Source organism: Microtus ochrogaster, chromosome 1, assembly GCF_000317375.1.
Source record: "Microtus ochrogaster isolate Prairie Vole_2 chromosome 1, MicOch1.0, whole genome shotgun sequence".
NCBI classification, from domain to species: Eukaryota; Metazoa; Chordata; class Mammalia; order Rodentia; family Cricetidae; genus Microtus; species Microtus ochrogaster.
In genome coordinates, this window is record NC_022009.1 from 107,521,300 (window position 1) to 107,548,999 (window position 27,700).

Sequence of the window (27,700 nt, forward strand, 5' to 3'; positions counted from 1 at the left end):
CCCACATCCATCAATAATGAAAAGAAAGCGCTAAAATGTTGTGTGCAGGCAAAAGCTTACAGAGATATTTTCTCCATTAAAGGCCCCTCTGCCCGAATGACTCCAGCTTGGGTCACACTGACATAAAACTCGCCAGAACAAGGTTGATATTTCAAAAAGAAAATGTCTCCATCTTCTCATCAACTCATTCTCACTTAAAGGCACAGGCAGTTCAAGTCACTCTTCAGAAAAGTTAATATAGTCATCTTCATGCAATTAGCCTTTCCCCTGTTGGAGAGGCTAACAGGGAAAATAATAAAGACATTACCTTCAAGATGCAAGGCGTTTCAAAGCAAACTGTTAGCTCAGGAAGTGTAGAGCTTGTGGGGAGAGCAGGAAACCCTGAGTGACTAAAGTCCGGGGTCAAAGTGTGCCGTTGACATGGACACAGTCATGTCAAGGATGGTAGCTTTAGACCGGGGGGTGGGGGGTAGTGATATTTTGTTTGTGTTTTAACAAATAAAGCTTGCCTGAAGATCAGAGTGCGGAACTAAGCCACTAGAGGTCAGGCACTATGTGGCACACACCTTTAATCTCAGGACTTGGGGACAGATGGATCTCTGTTAGTTCAAGGTCACCCTGAGCTATACGAAATTGATCCAATCTAAAAAAGGAACAGAGCTCGCACAAAGGTGATCCCAGCACTTGGGATCCCACACATTTAATCCCAGAACTAGGGAGGTTAAGACAGGAGTGATATAGCTGGGCGGAGAGGGGAATATAAGGGAGGTGGAGATAGGAGTTCTTTGCAGTCTGAGGATGCGGTCTGACGACAGGACTGGCCCTTTGATCAGAGCATTGGTAAAGCTAAGCACTCTCTAGTGGCTGCTCTGCTTCTCTGATCCTCCAGTTTTCACCTCCTGATACCTGAATTCGAGTTTTTATTGTTAAGACCAATTAGAATTCAAGCTACACAGGGGAAAAAGGCAAAACCTTACCCTCCCCCACCCCTTTAGGGTGAGGCTCAGAGAGATGGCAATCTTCCTTTGCTTGGTGTGAGGATGTCAATAGTGCAGAAAATGTCTGTTATGATTTTTCTTTCTAGATATTTATTGCTTGAAGACTGTATCTACCTAAATTGGTTTAACCTATTCCCTTGACCAACTGTGTACAATAAACCCTGCCTTCTTGTTTATCAGGACGTAATAACCCTGCCTCCGTTCTACCAAAAGCAATCTACAGGTTCAATGCAATCCCCATCAAGTGTTGCGGGAGGTCCTTCTGCTCCTCCAGCCTATAGCCGCTGAGATACCAGCCCATTGGGGTGTGGACTCTCTCCCTTTAAAAAAGCGGCCACTTCCCTCTCCTCTTCTCTCTTCACTTCCTGCTCTGCCAGCGACTAGATTCCCTTCCTGGTTGCCAAAGGGCTGTTGTCTGGGATGGAGATTTGTAAGTTTTTTCCCCTTTAAATAAATATCACCCTATTAATCATAATTCCAAACTGGTGTGGCATTGTTAGTGACTTACGCCTTCAATCAAGGTCCCAGCAAAATATTCACAGACCTTGAAAGAACAATAATCAACTTTATAAGGAAAAATATAAAACCCAGGATAGCCAAAACAATCTTGTACAATAAGTGAACTTCTGGAGGCATTACCATCCCTGACATCAAGCTCTATTACTGAGCTACAGTAATGAAAATAGCTTGGTATTGGCATAAAATCAGAGAGGTTGACCAATGGAATCAAATCAAAGACCTGGATATTAATCTCACACACCTATGAATATCTTATTTTTGACAAAGAAGATAAAATTATACAATGGAAAAAGGAAATCATCTTCAACAAATGGTGCTGGCATAACTGGATGTCAATATGTAGAAGAATGAAAATAGATCCATATCTATCCCCATGCACAAAACTCAAGTCCAAATGAATTAAAGACCTCAATATAAGTCCAACTACACTGAACCTGATAGAAGAGAAAGTTGGAAGTAGCCTTTCCATGGGCACAGGAAACCACTTCCTAAATATAACCCCAGTAGCACAGACACTGAGAGCAACAATAAATAAATGGGACCTTCTGAAACTGAGCAATTTCTGTAAAGCAAAGAACACAGTCAATAAGACAAAAGAGCAGCTTACTGAATGGGAAAAGATCTTCAACAACCCCACATCAGACAAAGGACTGATTTCCAAAATATATAAAGAACTCAATAGTAGACATCAAAATTCCAAATAACCCAATTAAAAATGGGGTACAGAACTAAACAGAGAATTTTCAACAGAATAATCTCAAATAGCCAAAAGACACTTAAGGAAATGTTCAGCATCCTTAGCCATTAGGGAAATGCAAATCAAAACAACTCTAAGATACCATTTTATATACCTGGAATGGCTAAGATAAAAATCACCAAATGATAGCTTATGCTGGAGAGGATATAGAGTAAGGGGAACACTCATCCATTACAGGTGGGAGTACAAACTTGTACAGCCACTTTGGAAATCAGTATGGCAGTTTCTCAGAAAATTGGGATTCAACCTACCTCAGGATCCAGCAATACTACTCTTGGGCATATACCCAAAAGATGCTCAATCACACTACAAAGACATTTGTTCAACTATGTTCATAGCAGCATTATTTGTAATAGCCAGAATCTGAAAACAACCTAGATGCTCCTCAATGGAAGAATGAATAAAGAAAATGTGGCACATTTACACATTAGAGTACTACTCAGTGGTAAAAACAAACAAACAAACAAACAAAAAACCAATGGCATCTTGAAATTTGCATGCAAATGGATCGAACTAGAAAACACCATCCTGAGTGAGGTAACCCAGACCCAAAATGATGACTATGATATGTACTCACTCATAAGTGGTTACTAGCTATAAACAAAGGATATTGAGCCTATATAGTTCATGATCCTAGTGAAGCTAAGTAACAAGGTGAACCCTAAGAAAAACAAATATAGATATAAATGGACAAGATCGCCTGACAAAATTGGGAGCATGGAGGTGGGGGGAGAAGGGAGGGTAAAAGGGGAAGAGGAAGGGAGAAGGAAAGGGGGAGGAGAACTTGAGGGAATGGGATAGTCAAGATGGAGGAAGGGCAGAGATGAGAGCAAGGAAAGAGATATCTTGACTGAGGGAGCCATATGGGGCTAGCAAGAAACCTGGCTCTAGAGAAATTCCCAGGAATCCACAAGGATGAATACAGCTAAGACCCTAACAATAGAGGAGAGGGGGGCCTGAACTGGACTTGCACTATAGTCAAACTGATGACTATTTTAAATGTCATCATAAAACCTTCATCTAGCAACTGATGGAAACAGAGGCAGAGACCTGCAGCAGAGCACTGGACTGAGCTCCCAAAGTCTAGTTGAAGAGTGGGAGGAGTGAGAATATGAGCTAAGAGGTCAAGACCATGATGGGGACACCCACTGAAACAGTCTACCTGAGCTAATGGGAGCTCACCAACACCAGTCAGACAGGGAAGGAACAGGCATAGGTCCAAACTTTTCCCTCTGAATGTGGTTGACTAAGATGGGGCAGACTAATGGGCCACTGACAGTGACACCAGGATTTATCCCTACTGCTTGTCCTGGCCTTTTTGGAACCTGTTCTCTTTGAATGGATACCTTTCTCAGCCTAGATATAGTAGGGAGGGCCTTGGACCATCCCCAAAGCAATGCGCCTTACCCTCTCTGAGGAGTGGATTGGGGTGGGGAGGGGAAAGTAGAGGGAATGGGAGCAGAGGAGGGAGTGGGAACTTGGATTGGAATGTATAATGAAAAAAGATAGTTTGCTTTCTTTTAAAAGAATAAAATAAAAATAACCCTGCCTCCTTGTTCAGTTGTGTGCAATAGCCCTATTCTCTATTGCACTGTATATAGTAAACATGCTAAGCTTCCGTGCTCTTGAGGCTCCTCCCTCCCAGAGCCCAGTCCACTCATCCCAGCTTTTCCATGTGTCTGACTTTTCTTCCTTCCCTCACCACCACAGTCAGGTTCACATGAGAGCCACGCCGAGTGCAGCAATAGCTAAGTCTAAATAACATATCCCCACCTTAAAAACAATTCTGAACATGAGTGGGTGCTTCACTTCAAGATGAAATAAGAACTCATTTACACAGAATATTGACAAGGCGTACAAAGTGAAGAATACCTCTGTATATAACAAAACATAAGAATGTAATCTTTCTTTCATTTATTTATTAATAGAATTTTGTTCCAGAGCTAATTTAACAAAAATTACAACATCTGAAACATGGCAAGCTAATACAGGTATAAAAAAGGTAAAACTTCAGACTAAGGGGGAAAAATCAGAAAATAATGGCAGGAAGAGAAAACAGAGGGATTGAGCTATTTTCCACAGGCTGTAATACTGAGCACTCTGCTTCGGGTGAGAGATGCTGGTGTTTTTTTTTTTGTTGTTGTTTGTTTGTTTGTTTGTTTTTAGGAGCTATTACCTTTTTTCTTCCTGCAGAACCTGCAGTTGTCTGTGTAGCAAGCACACCCATGCTCAGCCATACAGGAGGAACCACAGTTGATCTCAGAGAGTCATGGATCACTCAGGGACCAGGGCCTAGATTGTTCTGGACCAAGAGAATGTCCTCATTGCTTGAGACTTAGAGGTATTTCTTGAACTGCCTGCCTCCTGACAGAATACTTTCTAGTATGCCTTCAAGCTTTCCAGCCACTAATGCCAAAGGAGTCAACTGAATTCTCCTAGAACAAACTGAACTTTGTTTCAGACCCAAACCTTCCCCCAAAACACAGTGTCTGTAAGACCAAAGGAGGTCAGGGTCTGTAGAGCGCCACTCAAATGTCTGATGTAGTTAAAATTCTGGAAGAAAGCCCCCATGATAGTGGCACCTCCACAAGCAATCTGAGCCATAGGCTCCCTCCTTAGACACAATTTATTACCTGCTCTGAAAGTTTCTTCTCCACATTCCGCTCAGGTTATATACTATTCTTGAGGCAAGTGAAAATACATTTAATAAATTATTGTGGACACTGAGTGCAGAGACATTGTTCCTTGGGATCTGACCTTTGGCTTCTATATCCAAGGCCCTCAATCTGTGAGTCAGCAGGTAGGGTGTGGGGGTGGGGAAACGTCTAGATGCTTCTCCTGTACATCTTCTGGAAAGAACACGTGTCTAGTCTGTGTATCTCCTTGGGAAAGGCTCTTAGGCGTTTAGCGTATGAGAGAAATATCACATTCTTTAAGGCGTTCTTTTCCTCTCTGAACACTGAGATGAGATTTTATTTTTGCAGAATCTTATTTCGTGTAGGAGCAAGACTGTCTCAGCTTATGTTTATTGTTATTATTTATATCTGGGTTAGGAGAGAAAAAAGCAAACAATACTGGTAGGAAGAACGGAGCCTTCCTACCTGCTGCCTTGACTGCGTGAGTCCTCAGCCCCCACCCTGCCAGGGCTTCCCGCCCACGGGGAATCGGCCCCCTCGCCACCGAGTGGGAGGAAGGAAGCCCATTTCTACTTTCCTGAGAAGAGCCCACTAATGTGGCCCTGTGAGGTACGTCCTGGGAAAGGAACACTGCCCGGACCGGGAAGGCTTGAGGAGACTTGAGCTCTTGCCATTGCTAAAATCTGATGACATCTTCCTGATGACTTCATCCCCAGATAGAAGTGAGCTCCCAGCTTCAGTCTTAGCGAAGTCTCAGAAAAAGAGCAGTTTGGAAAACACAAAGAGGAGAGACTATATTTTCTCTTCTGAATTAAGTGAAGGAGCCACTGTTGAGACCCTGGGATACAAACACATTCTCTACAGCACTGATAACAGCTGCGAAGCCACGGGGAAGAGAAAAACGAGAAACGGCTGGTGGTATTTCTCAGTGGGGCTCATGAGAGAGGAACGCATGCGCTGTACCTTTGCATCCCGTTTCTTCTGACCCTTCAGACAAGTCTCTAGCTTTCTTTTCAGAAAAAGGGACTAGCTCCATTCCAGTTCACGGTAGCCTCTTTCCATTTAGTTCTGATTGCCATTTCCACCGGTGAAAACCGTCTTCCCGATCCATGTTTTTCCTCACGGCGCTCCTCTTCCCAGTGATGCGAGCGAGTATCTGAGGATGGAATGGCAGCATTGACATCCAGGCCCATTGACCTGGTCCAGAAGAAGCCAGCACACAAGGAAAAGAGACGAGGTGGGTGGGGCTGGCCCAGGGAGCCTTAGAACTGACTAGATGGAGGGAAAGTCTTGCAGACGGTATGCTGAAATACTCTTTCTGAGTAGGTCTGTAGTAGTCAGGCTTGCTGTGTTTTGGGTTGTGAATGTTCTTGTCATTTAATGCGACACTATGTGGCGCATAGGGTCAGGCACGTGTCACTGATATTACCAGGAAAACAGGTGACAGGAAAGGTCATTGCTTTCCAAGAAGAGATTTATTTGGGGGTAGAGTCTAGAAAGGGAAGCTGGAAGCTGTTTTCCTAGGCCTAGGTTTGTCTCCCGTGAACCAGGTGACACTTGAGGAGCGCTTAAAATGCCATCACTGTGCTTCACTGATTCATTTAGCGGCTAAACATAGCGACCACACAACCAAAAATAGATATCAGAGTACCTGCTTCACATGGCTAGCGGGAATTGAATGCCTGTGTTCCATACACTCTCAACACCATACTCAGAATAGATCACGTGGGACGTTTGTAAGATGAGAAAAATGGGGTTTACCTCAGAGGTAGGTAAAGTAAAAATGGTAACAGATGTTAAAGAACATGTGGCCAATGTCTCACTAAAGTAAATGAATTAATATACGTTTCTCATAATTAAAGAAAAAGAGCTGCACAAATTTGTTCTTAGAGCCGTTTCTAGATGCAGAGAGAACAGCAAAAATTTAGTAAACCCTGGGCTTATGATGCTAAATGCAAAGCCAGCCATTGACAAAACCCCATAAATGGAACCAAGATTGCTGGACAGAGGTCAAGTTTGTCCACTGTTAACGTCTTGTCAAAGGTGCCAGTATTCAAAGACTTCTTACAGTTAATCATTTTTCCTCATGAGTTTAAGGAACTGAAGTTGTAATTGAGACAAAAGTGGTCTGACCTGCTGAAGGTTTGCAAGAACTTATGCCCAGTGGGTTCCTGGCATCTGGCTCAGAGTTTGCACTCAGGAATGTCTTTTGAATTGAGATGAACAGAAATGCATTCTTACTTCAGCTGCTACATCACTGGGTGACCGACCGTCTTGTGTTTGCTCGTATGCAGAATTGGCCAGGCGGAGCTCTGTGTCTCCTTTGCTTTTGTATGCCTGTCCTGGGGCTTTGCATGGAGAGACCCCATGCTTAAACAAAGGTCCGTGGAGAAATAGTTCTGGAAATTTGACCCTTCAAACTTTATTTTTTATCTTATCTAGAATTTGTTTATTTTTCCATGTTATTTCTGACACTAACACACACACACACACACACACACACCTACACCTACATTTTAAAGCCCCACATAACAATGGATTTAGACCAAGGCAGAGGCTTCATTTTAGAAACTGAGTCTGAGTATTTCTTGCAGGGCTAGCACAGAAAACCGCACAGTTGTTAAACAGCGACGGCCACCCCTCTGAGTGCGCTAAAGCACACACGTGGGAGTCTCAAGTGCTCACCTATTGTAAGATGCATGGGCTTCTCCTGGGAGGGCTGCCCGCTGTAAAAGTGCAGATCAAAGACTCGCTCCATTTTCCAGTCCGATAAGAGCTGCCTATTTGTGCAGAAAAGGATGCTATAATTTCCACTGAGGTTGCACAGCCAGATAGGAAATGTGGGCGTCTTCAGCATGCTGCCCACCTGGAATGGGAAAGGGGAATGCACATCTAGATCTTTCTGAATGAATTCGGGTGAAAAAGCAGTCCTGGGCTTCTTGTTGCACATACAGCTTGCAGGCCATTGTATGTGGGATAAAACCCCAAACCAAGACTTCACAGAGAATGAATTTACACCTACAAATGGCTTGGGAGAGTAGGGACGCCTCACTTTGCTCTGAATGGGCTGTGCTTTTTTAAAACACAGCGGCCTGATGGGGAAGGCAAAGGTTTTCTAGTTTGGCTATAAGGTGACTGACTTGTAACTATAGATGTGGGAAACGAGAAGGCCAATTCTGGGTCACTGACTAGGGTGATTACTACCGGTATAATTTCCAAGATTGGATGATGTCTCCTGCAGCAGATGTCGGCTTCCTGGTAACACTAGTCATTTATACCGGAGGAAGAAGGCTTCTAGGAAATGTGGGGGACACACTTGTGCAGATATGTAGCTACGAGTTAGCATGTAGGTGATTGGTGAAGACACACATACAGCGGAGTATATAGGTTTCATGTGACTACGGTGGGCTGGGATTGACAGTGGTGAAGAATTCATCCCAGTTAGATAAAAGTAGAAAAAAGGCAAGCTTAGTGAAGTGGCCGTGTGCAGAGCAGTGACAGAATGGACTGGTCCTGTTTGTTTATGGTTTCTTTTCGGTTCAATTCTTGGCTCTAGGGTTTACAGGAGAGCATAAGAACATGGTTGAATTTGATTGGTTGTTTTAAGTGGTGAGATGGATCCTCCAGACATTGATATTAGTTCATGATTTGTCGTTCAGTAGACCCTGACCCTGTAACATGCAAGGCTGTTGATGGCCTAGAAAGTTTCCAGTTGTATTTTGCAAAGTCAAGAGACTACGATAGTGTCCCAGACTTGTTTGCTCTTCACATCTGTGCTTGATAGAGCGTCAAGGCCAGTCTTGGGTGTTTTCTTAAGGCTGAATGGGTTTGTTTTACCACTATCCTACCCTCTGTAGCTGTTCTGCCAGGACACTGCGGGAGGCAGTCATGAAGGGAAAGTTGGCTGGTACACAAAAATAAATCTGTTGGCCTGATTTAAAGACCCTGTGGAGGGGCTGGAGAGATGCCTCAGCGGTTAAGAGCACTGACTGCTCTTCCAGAGGACCCAGGTTCGATTCCCAGCACCCACATGGCAGCTCACAACTGTCTGAAAATGCAGTTCCATGAGATCTGACACCTTCACACCAACGAACATAATAAAGTTAAATAAATAAATAAATAAAAAGTTAAAGACCCTGTGGACAACGGGCTGTCTGCTCGTATTGACTGGAAACCATGATGCAACGTCATCACGACCTAGATTTGTTTGACTCTAGAGAAGACTAATTGACAATTCAGCTAGATCTTTGGACACCAGACACAGGGATCAGGTAGATGGCAACCAGTGGTTTCAGAAAAAGGAGCAGCCAGAAGAGCCGTCCAAAGTGTTTTCCCAAGACAGCCAGTCCTGGGAGGCTCTCTCTCCCGTTTTAATGGCTTGGCTTTTTCTTCTTCACCATGTCTTTTTTTTTTTTTTTTTTTTTTTTTTCGAGACAGGGTTTCTCTGTCCTGGAGCCTGTCCTGGAACTAGCTCTTGTATACCAGGCTGGTCTCGAACTCACAGAGATCCGCCTGCCTCTGCCTCCCGAGTGCTGGGATTAAAGGCGTGTGCCACCACTGCCCGGCTTCTTCTTCACCATGTCTTAAACCATTTTTGGTTTGTTTGTATAGACAGCATTTCCTCTCTAGAACCAGACAGATGCCTCCTTGAGCAGTCACTATTAAATAAGGACCATAATAGTTTAGGGGGACAATGGAAAAACGCAGTCCTATATAATCGAAGAACATTTGAATTGTAGTTTTAGACGACAATTGAAGCCAAAGGTCAGAAGCATAGGGGCTATACTAAGACACTGAGTATCTCACCTTTGAACCAGGGGCAAATCTATATTAGGTACAGGCAAAGAGAAATAGCCCCAGGGTTGGTTTCACATACATTTCTCCCAAGCTGTAAATAAGTATTTAACTATACACATTAGTTAAAAGGAACACACTGTTTTCTAGGCATTCTTGCAATAGTTCTTTCCTGAGCTAAGGTTTATATGTAATGAAAATATGATATACAGGACAAACAATTCTTATTAATATTTACATTTTGAGACCATTTTAGCACATAGCCTCAAACTTGCTCTGTAGCCCAGGCTGGCCTCAAGCTCATAACCCTCCTGCTTCTGCCTTGTAAGTGCTGAGGTTACTAGCGTGTATCACCACACTCAACTGGAACATGCAACCATTAATGTAAGAATGGAATGAAGTAACTAGAAGATTGAATGCTGTTTGTGATAAAGTGTCATGCCATTTGAATTCAGGTCAATCTTATAATTGATTTTAAAAAAATCATTCAAAGTCCCTATAAATTCTGGATGGAGGGATGATATGCATATATAGGTATACAGGTAATATGTATACAAACATTTTCCATAGAACATTTGTAAAATGCAAAAAATTTCCTGTTTCTCAGTTGCACATGCCCGGCCTGTTGCTGACACCTGGCCCTGTCACTTTATAGAGCAAAGCAACTCTTGTCTTTCCAGAACTCAAAGCGGCTAGATCCCTTCTGAACCACAATGACCAGATTTTACCCTGAGCAGGCAGTGTTGCCTGCCTGGAGAGATTGTGGTAGAAGGGAATGCCTCGCATGACGGTACTTTGGGTAACAAGTCAGGAGATGAGCCTTACGGTTACCACTGAGAAAACAGCTGGTTTAAAGTAATATAACAGGTCGACCAGAAAGTAAGATCTTCCAAAGAGACGCTTATGACTCTTTCTCTGTGTGACTATCAGACTATTCAAGTAATGGATCCTAAAAGAAATGGGGATTTCTCCAGGGATCTCATGCTGGGAGAAGGAAAAGGCCCCAGCCAAAGGATAAACTCAACTCCTGCACAGATTTCAACCAGTTCTAATACTTTATTGACCACCTTACAGGACTGGAACCTAGACAAGGGGAGTCAGTGACAGGCAGGACCACCCGTTGACTGGGACTGTTTAGGACGTCCTTCGCCCTCTATTCAAACTCTGATCTCACGTCAGGACCCAAAGACGGGCTTAGGGGAGGTGACTGAATTTCTCGGTCCCTCTTCCCAATGTGATCACACTGAATAAATCTCCCTTCCTGCTTTCTACTGTTAATTTAGCTCTTTTAATCTGAAGATGGTGACCGAACCTGGCTTGAGCTACAGCTGTGGCCCCCAAGTCTGAAAACAGCAAGTGCTGCAAACATCACACCAAAGCACTTTCTGGTTGAATCTCGTCAGGTCTCACCCCAACCCCGTCCTGCTCTTGCACACACGCCCATTTGATTGACATTTTCCAGTTTTAAGCGTTTTAATTGTTTTTGGATAGACATGGTTTACCAGCCACCCCGCCCTCTTTGCAGGGTTCTAAATATATTTTATTGGTGAGATTCCACCAATTCTGAATTTGTGCATGTTGCCATGGTAAGAAGAAAATTAAATTTGATACAGTGGTACTATAAATAAAGTACCTTTCTCCTTAGGTTCACTTATTGTGTAATAAGCCCGGTCGTTTCTGTGTTACTCCCAGCAGCCAAATCCTCTGTAACGTAAACCTTTCTTTAAGCCAATGTAAAATGACAAGGACAGGAGAGACAGACACATCCCAACACCAGAGAGCAAGAATTGAGTCCATGTAGGCTTTCCTTTTGTGCTACCAGTACAACAGTGCTTAGACAGTGCCTTTGTGTAATGAGCTTAATATTGCAAGTCCCAGGGCCTCAGGCTGGCAATGTGAGCGGGAGAACAGTGTCAGAAGCATCGTGCTTTCTTCATTGAGCCCGGATGACAATTCTCATGCATACGTGTTAATGGCCTAGCTTTCCTCTCTGCCACCTGGAACACACACTTGACGTAACTTCTCTGGCAGAGTTTGCAGGTATGTTGTAAAAACAAATTAGATCAGGCTTGCGGGGTGTAACCTTGGTGACTTCGTGGCGGAGTGTAGCGAGTTATCGCTTCATTGGCTGTTTCCAAGGTTGGATTTCTTCCCATCCGGCTCTCCAAAGGGAAGACGTAAAGAGAGAAGAGGGTACCATTGGGATGGAAGTAGGCGCTGCCAGGGCTGCCGTGGGAATGATTCTGGCAAGACCTAAATGACTCCAGTCCCTTCTAAAACTCAGAGCTGATTTTTCTTCCCACTGGCAGGTGTAACGATAACGTGAACCTCCCAAGGCTTTCCAGATGGTGTTAGACTCAAACTGCTTTATGTTCTCACTTAGGTATTGGAGCCTCACACTCGAACTTGTACCTTCAAATAGAAAAGTAACAGGGAGGCTTCAAAATAGTTCCTTGCCTCGTGGGTAGCTGGCTGCTTCCTGCAGGAACTGTCAGTCTGGTGGGCTCTAGGGGGCTTGCCGCTTCATCTGATGAGAGCATCAACTTTTTTTCCTTTTTAAATCTCACCCACTGAGCTGTGACATTGGGGCAGAAAAATGTGGGTTTTTTTATTTTTTATTTTGCAATCTCTGCAGTTTTAACACAGTGGAAGAAAAGATTGACTTGGGGAGACAAAGGCGGAGCTACAGAATGTGTTTCTCCTCCGCCACAGATCCCAGCTGCTGGCTGGGTGGCATGCCAGTTGCCTTAGAGCTCAGAAACCTTTCTTCTGCTAGGTTATCCCCATCAGTGAATACACGTACTATTCAGCTCTATTGCATCCACCTGGTCAGGACCCACCAGACACCCTGGAAGCAATACACGCTCAGTTGCACAAACACAGGTCTCCTGCAATGTCACCACGCCTTGGGGCAGAAAGGAAGGGCCGTAGCTGTGGAGGGTCTCACAATGCGTGACATTGTTCTGAATCCTTCTTTTCTTTCTCAAGCCTGCTCTGCAAGGTGTTTCCATTCTGGGCTTGGGTGTTGTGAAATATTTGACTCTGGGGTCAGCTAAAGTCAGCGCAGATGGCTACTTGGTGGGCGCCTGTCTAAGCACTGTTGAGCTTGTCCTGATGAGGGTGGAAAGTGTCAGCACCTGACAGACGTGGTCTGCCTGTCCAGAAACTGGATGGGGGCAAACACTTTAGAAAGCATGCGACCAAGCACCTGTGATTCATAAAATCATAATGGCTTTAGCTTTAAACGGCTCAACCACCATCCACTTCAAAACCCCTGCCACTGTCAAAATGTTAGCGCCCACCGCTAGTGCGTCTGTAGCAAAAACTCAAGGTTGTGTAAGACCATCCTGCACTTATAGCTGATTTTTAAAGTGCTAATTATAACATGCAGTTCCAGGAACTAGTATTTATATATTTATAATTTATTGGAAAATAAATGTCACAGTACAGCAGAGACCGTGAGCTTTGAGTGCAGATAGAATAGGACTCATAACCCTACTCTAACCGGCAACTCAGCAAGGCTTTGGGCAAGGTCCTCTAAGTCCCTTTGACCTTTCTAATCTCTTAACTGAATCACAGAGCAATGAACTGGACTTAGGATTCTAGCTTTGGGTTATACGTGGAAGATATCATTGCTAGCTAGGGTCATTGCCAGTAGAAAGTCTGGCAAAAACAGGTGCTGTGTGCCCATGGCCATCGGCACTCCAGTGAACGGAGCCACTCTATAACACACCCTCTAGCCTCTGTTTCTCACCCTCTAGGGAGAAATACGCACGTGAGTGTGTGTGCAAGATGATGTCAGGGCTTCATGAGATGAACATTGCTTCTGTCCTGACATAGGAAGATGAAGTAGAGAGAACGAAAAAGAATACTTCATGGAAAATCAACCGTGTGAGCGTGTTTTGTATATCTGTGTGCGAGAGGCTTAAGCAAGATGATTGTCGGCTTGTCGCTGATCTATAATACATTAAAAAAAATCCAAACTCCAAGTGCATGACAGAAGCATTGTCATAAATGTCCTCAGGGGTTTCAAGCCATTAGCGCACAATTTCGGGCAGTTTTCAGCGAGGGCACATTTACAGGCATCTCCCTGGGGGAGAGAACGCTGAGTCCAAGAATGAAGGATGAAAAGTCCCACTACTCACTTTCCCCAAAGCTGGGACTGTTTTAGATTTGATCTTAATGTAGATTTTAAAGTGACCCCAGGCATCCCTAGCCTCTGCCCTACTTCGAATTGGCAAGCGAACCTTCAGATGGCGCCCTGTGGGCTCCTACATTGTGCCCTCTTCCCGGCAGGAAAGCTCTTAGTTTCTCCCCTATGTGCTGTGTGCTCTCAACTGCCTTTAAGGTCCTTGAAAACATCCTCTTCTTATTAGAGGATATTTTAGGCTCTGCAGGTAATTTTCTTTAGAGCATGGTTTAGCGCTGGATCCCCACGAATTCTTGACTCTGATACGCTCTGCCTCTTGGTGGTGGCATTTTCTCTGATGTGGTCCTTTTCCTCAGACCAGCTTAGCGGCTGCTTTGCAAACACCTGTCCAATTTTAGCCTCAGCTAAAGCCAGCAGCTCGTCCCCCAAAGCCTTGCAAACGTTAAAAGGGAACAAAAGGCTGCCCACCTCGCCATTGCGGATGAGATGACAGTATGCTGTTTCTTCTAGGTTCTGTTGAAAGAGCTGGCTTCCCAGTTCTTCACACCATGGATTTAATCACAGAGCCAAAAGAGTTCATTGAATTTCCTCCTTCCTCTAGAATAGTAATTCTCACCTAGGGACAATTCTGTCCTCACCACCACCAGGGGACATTTGAAAATGGCTACAAATGTTCGAGGTTGTGATGACAGGATTGGAGCAACTGGCATCTAGAGGGTGCCGTACAAGAGCTTGCAGAGAGAACACAGCGCCACACCATAGACAAATATCCCCATTGACCACAGCTGAGAAGCCCTACGTAGGGCAGGGGTTTCTCACCCTCACTGACTCTTAGAATCACCTGGGAGATTTGAGGTCACGTTCCCAGCGTCCCTCAGAGGAAGTAACACTGTTTGGAGTCAACATGGCTTTTTTGCTTACAGGACCCTACACGAAATGAAAATGCAGGTACTCTCGCTAAAAACTTAATAATGTAATAATCTATGTGACAATACAAGTGTCGTACTCAGAAAGTTAGTGGGGTTTGAGTATGCCCCAGGCATCGATCATTCAGAACTTTCTGAATAGGCTTAGACTGCAGTCAGGTTAATATCATTGCTATCGCGTTAGTCTAGAAAACCAGTTCTCAACCTCTGGGTTGAGAGCCCTTTGGAGGTCAAATAACCTTTTCACAGGGGTCACCTAAAACCATCGAAAACACAAAAACACGGATTTTACATTATGATTCATAGCAGTAGCAAAATTACTGTTATTAACTAGCAATGAACTAATTTTATGAAAATAATTTTATGGTTGAGGTCACCCTAACCTGAGGAACTGTATTAAATGGTCACAGCTGAAGGGGACACACCAGATAAAGGGGAAGGTGAATAAAGTAATCCCAGGATATAATAAGGGGTTTTTTAGTTAAGGGGGAACTCAACACAGATCACAATGGGGAGACAGGAACAGAATCCAGCATTTGGGTGTTAGAGCCGAGAGAGAGAGAGCAAGCGAGTGGGCCCGCACCTTTTTGATACCCAAGGCCATGCCCAACCTAGTCCAGCCTCTCAAAGGCCATTGGGCTGAAGGAGGTTCCCCATCACACAGCAGTAGGAAGGTTGAGAACCACTCTTCTAGAATAATCAGAATATGCCACGTGAGGCCCACCTAGGACTCAGCTTTGTATCTTGACACAGATCCTTCTGTCTAAGGGATGCTCAGTGAGCCTGGCTGACTGACGCGTTAGAATGTTATCCATTGTCATCTGTCAAAAGTCTCACACATGCACAGAACATTTTGGATTCCCATCTGTTCGCTTCACACCAGTCCCATATCTCAGAAATCAGGAGAGACTCAATAGTCATCAGCTCGGAAGGATGAGTGACTGGGCAGGTCTTGCCCCTGCTGAGGTTTCCAATAGCTGTAGATTTCCAGGTAGGATTATTTTCTTCCTCTGTAGGATCTACCTTGCCTTTGCACCAAGGCTTCTAAATACTGCTGGCATGTGACATGTGGCATAGAAGCCAGTGGCATGAGAAGAAACTTTTAAGACAAGCATCTATTTATTTAAAGGCATACAAGGGAAAAGCAATTGCTTGCTTTATATCGCCATAGCAATGAAGGTTAAAAACAATCTTAAAACTGAGTTGATTTGAGGAAAAATATCAATAGTAGCACAAGTGACACAGGGGTATAATGACACGAGTTATAAACTACAGCGTCGTGAAAGGGCTTTGTCACAATAGATGAAGCCCTAAAATTATTGTCACTTGTGTGTTTCACCCGTGGAACTTGATCTAGTCCATTCCTCCAAGTTTTTGCAAAATAGAATCTTGACGCGTTGCTGAGATCTGAGACACAGACAATACTGGACCGAAGACATGTAGTGACCATGTATGGCTAACAGAAAAGCAAAATATGTCAAATGAACCCTTGCTTCTGCCTGAGTTTTCTTCACTGTATTTACTAAGGTCTGAAGTGAACCCCCCCCCCCAGCTTTTCTAGAAAACGTGATTAGGGACCTTATGACTATAACCCATCTGTTTTCATCCAGGATATACCCAAGTTTAGTCTTTGCCATTCATGTAATGGGATTCTTTGCAGCCATTAAACACAGTAAGGGCCAGATTCTCACTAGCGTATAAGGATAAATATGAGAAAGATTCCAGGAGAGTAACACACAAGGAAGAAAAAGAGAAAAAAAGCATTTCTGAAAACACAGATCACTGGAGAATGGAATTGAGTTCATTTCTATTTGGCACTTCTCGTGTGTGTGTGTGTGTGTGTGTGTTCCTGGAATCTACAATTAAGGAACAATAAAGAAACTTTCAAAGCACACTTATGCATAAAAGCTGCCAGCCTGCCAGAGTCATATCCTATTTTCTTGATGTCACCCAGACACATGCAGAAGATGCTGGGTTTGTGAATAACCCACATAACACAACACACACATAACAGCTGGACACAGGTGGAGACATAGGTGAGGTTATGGATTGGACGGCTCCTTGTGAGAAATTCTGTACTCATGAAGGGTATCTGGCAGGAACGGGAGAACTGGTAGACAGGATAAGAGCTGAGCAAGGCCTCGTTTGCCAGCAGGGTTAAAAGATGATGGGCATTGGCATCTCTATCAGAGGGAACCACCTCCAGGTTACTCCAGAGAGCTGTTGCTCTCCACAGTCCTTGCCTCTCCCGGGGTCAGGAAGAAAACCCTGGCGCAATGCATCCTAAGCAACTTTGGTTCATGGGCTGGAGAAAGTGTTCACCTTGTACCCTCTCTTCCTTATTCTGCTTCTACACGCACGGTTTGCTTTCTGGCCGTCAGAAGGTGTGCATCCCCTGAGCTGAAGACATTTGTGACAGGCATATCAAAAACAGGGCCCCCATTCTAGTATTTGTGAAAAAATGATCAGAACAGGACGTACATGTACACTCATTTGCATAAGTAATGGATTTGGAGGACGCCAACCACCATGCTGTGGCTACCTGGGCATGAAAGGAAACTTCCATCCATCTGTGTGTTTCAAATATTGTTTTTCAATAAGTGTTCACAGGTGGCTTCCATTATATGTACTTTGTAGGCATTAAAACATGGGAAATAAAATATGAAGAGAATAAAATAGCATTGAATGCTTCCATTTAGACCCCGTGTGTGTGTGTGTGTGTGTGTGTGTGTGTGTGTGTGTGTGTGTGTGAGAGAGAGAGAGAGAGAGAGATGGAGGGGAGGCACACCAAAGGTACCAAATGGGAAAAGAGGTTCAGATTTAACACTTTTAAGCATGACAAAAATACTTGCATTCTGGTTATAGAGTTAAGAATCAAAGCACTAACCTGTGAGAGTCGGTCACCCTCAGAAGCGTCCTTACCCCACTGCAAGTAGCCAACGTCACTGCGAGCCAGGACTCCATGTAATGTTTCCCCAGACCTTCCTTTCTCATAGCCATTGAAGACATTTGGACTTGCTCTCCCAGTCAAAATCATATTGATAACGGCCTAGGTCGAACAGTTGGTTAATATTTACATTTTAGGGAGACTGTTTTCTTTAAAAAGTATTACAGAAATGGTCTAGGAGGCAGCTCTGGGGCAGGGAGCTTGCCTATCAGGCCTACAGGCCTAGATTCAACCCTCAACACAAAAAGATAAAACAATCGTTTTAAATGCCCATTTATTTTTACTATAAAGAATGCAGCTATGCAAACATAGTTCTGGAAAAGCATATGTGTGATATGAAATTGGTAGAATCAAAACCACAGTTTTTGGAATTTTTTTTTTTTTTGCTTTTTTTTCCTCCCACCCACGTGCTGACTTTTCTTCCTTTGTATTTGTTTTAAATGTGCTTCCCATTGTTATGACTTAGGAAGCACGAAGCTAAAATGTACACCATTTGTTTTGTCAGATACTAGGGATACCTGGTGAGTCTTGTCGAGGGAGCATGTTTCTGAGATCTCCGGCTTCTAGGAAGGACTGTGGAAACCAGAGAGTAGGCTCTGGTAGCTTTATCTCATCTTTCAAAGACAGCGTGACCAGGTTTTACTCAAGGAGAAAATGAACTTACTTAGGAAAGAAGCCTGGTTCAGAGTCTACGAAAGCGATGCAAAGTCTTCCCGCCTACCTGCCTGCACAGGATGCTCCCAGCACGAGACTGCAAGAGATGAGTGGTGCTGATGTCCAGGTCCTTCTGAAGCCTGCAGGATGAAGGGAGCTGTCAGCATCTGGTCCGAAACAGTGGTCATACCAGGGAGTACAGCAGTAACAAGTGCCACTATCCCTTGCTCATGCCCTTCATGGTTCTACTTCTCAGAGGACCAGGACCAGGGCTTCAGCGGTGATGGGGAAACTATGGTTGGATGGTGAAGTAAGGAGTCAGTGGTAAGGAAGGAGGAAGAAGACATATACATGTAACACAATAGAAACCCCGTGTGTGTTCTAGACGAATGCTGGGCTCACAGGAGAAGAGGCTTATCCTGTATGACAGATGCTAGGCTCACAGCAGTGACACATGACCACACCAGAGAGTGCTGGCTTAAAGTAGGACTGAACAGACTCATCAAGTGGAAACCAGAATGGTCGCGACTTCATTTTTTAGCATCAAGATCAGAGACCAGAGGCTGGTCCTACCCTTGACCATGCAAGGTGGTCTGTGGCTCTTGTCACCTGGAAGAAACATAGTGCTGAGGTGGAAACAGTATGTCTTCATGAGTTAATTTATTTATCTTGAGTTGAGACTGGAGGGCATGCCCTCTGCAAACGACACTGAAAGATGTGGGGATCTCATGGAACTGAGGAGAACGCTCTTCAGAGTACAGCAGAAGAGAAGGTGGTATAGATTTGAGCGTTTTAAATCTTAATGGTAGCTAAGCATTAATGGTGCCACCGTGCTGTAATCCCACCCGTGTGGGAGGCTGAGGCAGAAGGATGGCAAATGTGAGTTCGACTTAGACAGAGGACAACTTGTGAGGATCCATTCTCTCCCACACTGTGGGTTCTGTGGCTCAAGCTGAGGTCTAAAGCCTTGGTGAAACTGTCTTTTACCAGCTGACCCAGCTTGCCAGCTCCCTAGCTCCTCTTCACTCCTTATTTTGATTTTAAAGCACCCTAAGTTGCCCATTCTGGCCTTATGCTCACCCTGTAATCCAGGGTGATCCCCTTGCCTCAGCCTCCTGAGTGGCCGGGTTTACATGCCTGTGAAGGCATGTCTGATCCATCTTTATCATAGTAAATGGCTTAAAGAAGTTGCTTATCTATTAATATTGAAGATATGAAAGGGAAGAATAGTAATGTTTAAAACAGGTCTCTGCTTAAATACGCATTGATTTAAATGAGCTTTCTAACCAAATAACAGTATAGCCCCCACCCCTTGTCTGGCTCTCAAAATCTTTCTTTTATTTAAGAGTCTGGAAGAACGCCTTCCTCTTCCCTAGAACTTTCTGTGCTTACTGTAGGAGCCTGCTTCCTCTGGAATCCACCAGCAATCATTATCTCTACGCCACTTTGGGATGTCAGGTGCTGCCTGGTTTTGTCCACTATTTCTGGGTATATCTGCTATCTTCCCCAGGGTGGAAGCCACAGAAGATGAGCGTCCCATCGTCTCTTAGCTATACTTCCCATTGTACCAAGAACAGAACTTTTTATCGCATAGACAAAAGTTAGACATCTGAGGGGATAATTTGTGGATAAAAAATATTCATAAAAGATACCTTGCCTATTCATATGGACGAATCAACTAACGAGAAGACACACAGGCAGAAGAAAAAACGTTGCATAAAATATGGAATGGGAATATTTTCCTACCGAGTTCACACCTATGTGGCCCCCTTCCTGTAGGCAATGCCCGCATGGATGTTTGTGAAACTTACCTCTCGAATGTTCTGGAGAAGACTAGGCTGTAGAGGAAGAGGATGACACCGTGGCTGCCTTCACCTTGGAACTGTGGAAAACAAGACCAATGCCTGTGCTTAAAAACACTGCTGATAGAGGGGTAGAGGGCACAGGTGTGGGTATGACGTCAAGGTCTTAGGTCTAACAAAAGCCCGCCCCCTTCCTAGTTACTGAAAGAGCAGAGGCTGTCTTCTTCCCAGTCATTCCCTTCTTCCCTTGAAGGCCACAGAGGGCCAACATTCTCTGTCTTCAACTTAGCCTTTCTTCTATTTCTATTTAGTGATTCTCTTTAAATCCATGGCTGTGATGTAAGTCTGTTCCCTTGCAGGACCCTTGGTGTTACACTGAGCTAACCTGGTTTGCTGAACATATCTTTTCTAGCTACCCCACTGAATTCCGAAGGAGCAGGAGACTCAGAGAAAGAGCTTTGGCATTGACAGGTGCACAAAGACACTTTTATTCATCAGGTTCTTTTTGATTTTTTGCTTGTTTGCTTCTTTGTTTTGTTGAGACAAGGTTTCTCTGTGTATCTCTATCTGTCCTAGAACTCACTCTGTAGACCAGGCTGGCCTCAAACTCATAGCGATCTGTCTGCCTCTGCCTCCCTGAGTGCTGGGATTAAAGGTGAGTGCCACCACCCGGCTTTCTTTGAGTTTTATCTGAAACTTTCAGCAGATACTGCATCCCTCTCACCGCAGGATTTGTTGCAAAGGTTAAATGGAATAATGTACAGTAAACATCTTGGTTCTTGGAATATTTTGGATCCAGAGAATCTGTCCCTTTTTTTTAAGGCTGTTCTGCTTAAAACTTTCAAATGATAATTCGTGACCCCGTGGATCATATCCAAACTGCCTAATCAAATCCAAGTCTCTCAGGGGCTAGTCTAATCTTAGGTTTTTCTCAGTATTCCCCTTACTACAAAGCAGCCCTTTGCTGGCCTCCCAGGTGTTTAGAGCTAGAGCCTTTTTAGAAGATACAGCAGCAGGAAGGCTTTTCCCAGGGCACCTTATTTTTCTTCATGGAATAGCGTGTCTGCACGTATGCCTGTAACCTGTTACAGCACAGAACCCCCAGGCCAGTGGCACAGGCGGCAGACAGGAATTCCAATGGGCATTCTTCAGGGTATAAGAGAAATGGGCAGTGTGGGGCCTGAGGCTAAGTGGAAAGTTGTTGTGGGTTAGTTACCTAATTGCTGCTACAACAATACCACAGCCTTGGAGGCTGGAAACAACACTCATGCTCCAAGCCCAGCGTGGCTCTTAATGGAAAGGCTGAAGAGACTACCAACCTGGGTTCTAGAGGAGCATGACTTCCTCCAGCTTTAAGAATCTGCCCTCATCTCTTCTTCATGGCCCACCACCTAGTCTTTAGAGTTCCTACCTCCTTCTTTCCATGTGTAGTGACACGGTGGCTAATTGGGCACAGCAGGACAATCCAGAGTCATCCCCCATCCCGAGATCCCGAGTCGCACCTGCCAAGTCCCTTTTACCAGGTATGACTCTCCTTCCTACGGTGGTCAGCTAATCTGCCGGGAGATCAGCAGCTTGTCAGTTAACTGAAGAGTGAAAAGAATGTAAGCTAAGCGTTATGGTCTTTTCTGGGATGAATTCTGGTGGCACGATTCTGATGTGAAATTTCCCCGTTGTTCTTTGACATGTACAGATTGAGATGTGAAAAGGTGTTAACACCACAGAGGCTCGCACTCAGCTCAGATGAGACAGGGCATTGACTTCCAAGGGTGGCTACCACACTTTAGCAGAAAATCGAACGTCCTAGAATAATAGGAATCCGTGTCCTAACAGCTCTGGGAAGTGGAGGTTTGAGGCCAAGGTTCAGAGCAGGGCAGCACTTTCTGTGAAGGCCCTGGGACTGGGAAGGTCCGGAATCTCTGTACATTTCTTGCTGAAGCCATTAGCACATGTTGGCTCGCAGGCCCATCACTCAGACGTCTCTCTGCTTTCGCTGGTTCTCATGCGCTCTTCCCATGAGTCAGTCTGCATGTTTTCCCCCTTCAAAAGTATCAGCTGTTGGAACCCAGCTCCCCCTGATCTTGTCCAACCTCTTCCGATCTTGACTGCACCTTTAAATGACTTCATTTTCAAACAGGGTCACATTGCTAGGAGCGTCATCAGTGTGTTTGCAGGGCAGGAGGAGGGCGTCTAGGGTCTCAGCATTTCTCTTGATGGAGGAGGCAGGGTGACGGAGGGGGGTGTCAGTTGCTCAGCTGACAGCAACAGTCCTCATGCGCACAGCAGCCCTCAAATCTCAATGTTGAAATCCCTCCCTAAATAAAACTGGATGCAGGACAGACGCAACTGATAGTAAGTAGGATTTAATTTGATGAAGGTCTGTTGATTGCAGTGTGTAGCCTTACCTAAGGGAATTCTCCCCCTCACTCAGGAATTGGTGCCTGCTCCTCCTTAGTGGGGCTGTGGTAACATCCAATGTGGTTTGGCTGACTGGGTGATCCCCTGCCGCTCTATCTGTGCTGGATCGTCCTCATGGGCTTAAGGCATTTCCTACTCATGCCTGCCCGGTTCTTTTAATTTTAACAAAAAGAAAAAAAAAAGCAAGGGCTTACTGTGTAGCACTGGCTAGCCTTGAACTTACGATCCTTGCAGCCTCCCTGCGTGCTCAATTCTTAGTTTTTTACAGAGAAACATGTTTGTAGCTCAGCTCGAATCCTCTGATCGAAAACCCTGTCGACATTAGTGTAACCAAAATCACCTACAGGATGTGTGTAAGTCCTGATGTCCCAGTTCCCCGCTTCTACTGCCTCTGCAATGAGTTTTATAAATCTCAGTTCCACCCATACACTCTGCAGCTCGCGACTACGTGGCTAGCCTGCTAATTCTCCTCTGCATACATTCTAGCCTTCTAATTCTTCTGAAAATCATGCTTCATTTTCTTTTCCTCAATTGAAGTCTTTCAAAAGCACCTTCCACTTTTCTGCCATCATTATCCAACTGCTTTGCCCCCTCTTTACCCAGGGTGGGGAAGAAGCAATGCCGTGGTGGACATTGTGACGGTGCCATTAGAAGCGCTGCCTTCGCAAGGCCCTCAGTCACTTCCTTGAAGTCAGTGTGACCCGTCTTCCAGTCAGCTTAGTTTTCCTTGTTAGTCATTTGATGAGGTAAACCTGCATTAACGTTTTTCTCCTCTCTAAAACAATCCTGGAGCACAGCCTGAAAGGTGCTAGTTTCTGGGATTGATTAGCTGAAGAGAAGGAGACATCTGTGAGTGGCCTCTGTGTGATCTGGCCTCTTTCCAGGCTGGGAGGAGGGAAAGGCAGGCTTGCCTGTCCCTTGTCCTGCCCTTCCTTAGCCCTCCAAATGACCTGGTTTTCTTAACAAGCACCATTAGGAATACGCTTTCCGAAAGAAGGAAGATCTCTGTACGATCAGTTCCGCATAAAGGGATTACCTCAACGTTTAAACACTTACACATTGTAAATGATCATAGATGAATTTCTCAGCGGCTTCTCTCTCTGAAAATTCAAACAGCTGGAGCTACAGTTCAGGAATTGAAGATAAAAATGAAAAGGGAGATGAAAGGTTTCTCTAAGAGATATCATTTCACTGTTATTATCTAAAGGGAGGGGGGTTTGTTTCATTACAAAATTACATCGCCAAAAATTGGCATCAAACACAAGGCCACAGAAAACACACATGGTAAGCCAGGTGGCGATGCCATCCCTGTTACACCTCTCAATTTCAAGTCACTATGGTACCTCAAATAATAAAACCATGAGCAGGTATTTTTTTTTTCCCTGATAGAGTTTAACTATCTTTATGATAACGGATAGAGAAATGTAGCTAATGCTAATTTCAGATGTGGATTTTTTTTCCCCCAATTTTTGGTGGTGTGTATCAAACCCAGAGCTGAGCAGCACATTTAACCACTAAGATAACCTGGAACCCACTATCCAAATGCAGTGTATTCTTGACACGAGTGAACTTTAGGAGAAATTCACCATCTTTAGGAGAAATTCGCCAGTTTGGCCACCAGGCACTTACAGCCCTTGGTGACTGCATGTCTGAAGGTCCTTTTGGCTAATCAGATCCTCCGTGGGGCTGGGCTCCCATGACCATGTGCGCGCTGAAGCTTCATTGGCTCTTTAGCTCACACGGGCTGGAGTGCGCTTACCCTCTCAATGAAATTGTCGCGAGAGCAGTCAAGAATCGAAGTGCTAGGGATGTCTCTGGTGACAAAACAGACAATGGCCTTCTGAGCTGCCCCTGCAGTCCACAGGATGCCAGCCAGTGTGGCAGCTAGGGCTCGCTCCTGCTCACGCTGGCTCAGGTTAAGTAAGCTGCAAGGCAGGCAGGCAGTCAGGGGAAAAAAAAAAACAGTGGAATCAGCAACCTGGTCTCTGATGTTTGTGTCTCTTTCCCAGTATGGGGGACAATCTCCTGGTTCCCCTCTCAGCCTGCCGTGTGAGGATGGTGCAGAATAGCCTGGCCTCTCTGCATGAACCGTAACTGCAGTCTTCAGGGCAACAAGGCAGCTCCCTCAACAACACCAGCCTGTCTCATCCTAGCGCTCCCCTGTTGGCTGGCTCCGAACTCCAAAACGGGTCGCCCTGAATATGTTGCCAACTGATACAGTCATTTTTCAAGCTCAATCCCAAATTATCCTTGCAGCTTCACCTCCCACATGTTCACTTTGTAAAGTCTCTTCCCAGATGGAACCCCAAGGACCCCCTGCACATTCCTTTCCCGTGACCCTCCCTCAGGCACGTTGCACCTCCCTTTCCACCTGGTCACGTCTTAAAGCGCCCCCTTCCCCACCGCGTCAGCTCACCCTGAGATGTCTGTCCCTCACCTCACTAAGTACCGTGCACACATTATGTCATTTAATGCACGAAGGTGCTCTGTGGCAGTACCAGATCTATTCCCATTTTAGAGGTGAGGGAGTGAGATACAGAGCTGAGTCATTCAGACCACCTGGGTCCTGAGTCTGTGGTCTTTCCTCTCCCACCAGTGTCCCCGAGGACCTCCAGATTCTCTGGGGAGTGGGAGCAATCTTTCTTCTGCTTATTTTTTTTTTTCAAATTTTTAAGATTTGGTTCACAAAGAAACATGGACGGAGGCTAACAGTTATTTGTATTGTTTGTCCAGCTCTTTGATGGGAAGGAATAACTGCAAAGCTTGCACAGATAGAATGACAGAAAGATGAGGTGCTTACAGGGAGGAGAGGCAACTTATGACGGGGAAGGTCCGGGAAGGCCGCACGGAGCAGGGCAACCAGAGCAGTGACTTATTTCCACGTATTCGATGTTTTAGCCCAGATAAACTGCTAGGCTGTATGCTTATGTAGTACACTGCTGTGTATTTTAGTTCAGATATCTTGCACTCTCGCGTGATGGGCGTGTCCCCATCTACTTTGGGTCCTGCTCCTGTGACTTCTACTTTCCAACTCTTCTACTGGCTTGGAGTCACTTAGCCAGAAATGACTAAGTGATATACTTTCTTTCCCTTTCTAGGGCCCAAGCCAATGACTGTCTGGAATGGCTAGTATGGAAGCCCCGCCTCTTAACTGAAGGAGGGTACACTGAAGAGTGGACTGTGTTCCCTCGCTCTGCCTTGCAGCTCACTGAGACATCTGGGGATCCCCTCCCTCCTTAGGTGCCTCTCTTGTCTGCTTCCTCACCCTCTTATCTTAGTCTCCAGAGGGTACCCCCTTAATAAATCCCTTGCATAAAGAATTTACATCCTGGGTTCTGTTTCTACTGAATGTGGTTATTCCTGATCTTAAAATGCATTACACCCTGAGCTCTTATTTTTGGGTGATATACCTTATGTACTAGAGGATACATAGATGTCTTTGGCTGATTTTTAATCCTTTAATACATAACATAGGGATCAAGAGAGAGTTTTTTAAGTTTGAGCTGAATCTGTAACAAGAAGGCAAGCAGAAAACAGGGTTCCATGGAGCAAGGCTAAGCCCTCCCAGGGTAATCCCGCTCCTCTGGGAGAACCTGAGCCATTTCTGTCTTACAGGGACAGACATCGTTCCTGAAGCCACCTGAGAGTTTCATTGTGACTGTTTAGCAAAGAAAGATTCTAGATCCATTAGGCCATCTTTTACATGCTAACCACGGTTCTCTTACCTGTGAAGGCTGCCGTGTTTTTCCTCTCTGGAAAACAGTAAGTGTTTGATGATGGAACCTTGCACTGCCATCTGAATGCTCTGGGCACCTCCCTGAAGTGGGCAAAGAGGCCAGTGAGATAGGAAGGATGCAGTTGGGTACCACCCAAGGAGTAAATCTTGGAACTGGATGCTGTCACTATTTGTGCTTCTCTGCAACCTTCCTTTCCTGCTGGCCCTTGGCAAAGGGACACTCTGGATCACCGTCTCTGTGGGCTACAGCTGGATACCATCACCAAGCTAGAATCTACAGTGGCTGGCTTCCTGCCCCCAGCCTGATGCCTGAGATCAAGATCTGCTCCTTCCTGTCATCGCTGCGTGTTGCTTCATACCACTTTCACATCCAAGGGCGGCAGGAAACCAGTGCGCTATCTCCTGAAATGTAGGTGTGACTAGTGATTTCTGACATGAATTACTGATATTTCAATCAAGCCAGAAAGAGTTTCTAGGGTTCTTTTGGCCTTGTGAATCTTTCTGGGGGCTTGAAATTTGGAGAGATGCAGCACAATGAGAATTGAGAAGAATTGGAGGAATAAAGAGATGCGGGCTTGGCTAGAGCCTGAACAATACTTGGTGACATTAAAACGCCTTTTATCATTCAGAGCTACACAGTCATTTCTACATTGGATTATAATGACACGCGCATCCATAGAGAAACAGAGACTACCAAGATGAGATTAGGAACTGGAAATGACTGAGCCAGCTGTCGCCAGCTGTCACCTTTTCTACTTGTAAAGCAAAAGCCAGGTCAGAGAAGGGACGGTGAAACTTGAAATGCGCCTTCCTCCAGTCACTGCCCAGGTCGTGGACGGTGTTTTCAAAGAGACTTCTTTGCAACATCTGAAAAAGAGGATGAAAAGACCCGTGAAGTAAACGAGTCAGCCCAAGGTAATTGGTCCCGGACCCAACCCTCTTGGTGAAGTCACCCAGCCTTGTTCTCATCCACGTTCAGATTTGCCTCAGACTTGAGTTCTGGTTTTCATCGTATAAAGTCCTGGGCAAAACTTTCCCAACAGGTTTTCTCAGGAGAGTCCCGGAAATTCAGTGCATCTGACTGTGTCTCTGAGTCCCATTTCCTCTGCCAGCCAGCTCCACTGTTGTGCTCCGACATAGACCACACTCTCTCCTTGTGCCTCTTGCCCCATTATCTGACTCCACAACGCTGATTTCTCCCATCGCTGAGGTTTCTCCCTTGATCGAGGGGAGGAGATGAAGCAGACAGGACCCCATATTCCTGCCCTTAGTTTAATAGCGATTTTAATGATAGTCATCAAGAAATCCTGGATATTTTCCTGGATACTTTTATAGTACATTGAGATCTGTGCGGGACTTACCA

At 45.0% G+C, this 27,700-nt stretch overlaps 1 protein-coding gene across 1 annotated transcript in view; it reads right to left on the reverse strand.

Annotated features, from left to right (window-relative positions):
- Positions 1-5,923: 5,923 nt before the first annotated feature.
- Positions 5,924-27,700, reverse strand: part of Mindy4b (MINDY family member 4B) — a 28,896-nt gene continuing 7,119 nt past the window's right edge. The window contains exons 2-9 of the mRNA XM_026778896.1: positions 27,085-27,204; positions 26,327-26,418; positions 24,361-24,526; positions 20,193-20,263; positions 18,449-18,521; positions 17,668-17,829; positions 7,596-7,776; positions 5,924-6,066 (exon numbers count right to left, since the gene is read on the reverse strand). Of these exons, the coding sequence (XP_026634697.1) occupies positions 5,924-6,066; positions 7,596-7,776; positions 17,668-17,829; positions 18,449-18,521; positions 20,193-20,263; positions 24,361-24,526; positions 26,327-26,418; positions 27,085-27,204 (1,008 nt within the window). The remainder of the gene's footprint in view (positions 6,067-7,595; positions 7,777-17,667; positions 17,830-18,448; positions 18,522-20,192; positions 20,264-24,360; positions 24,527-26,326; positions 26,419-27,084; positions 27,205-27,700) is intronic.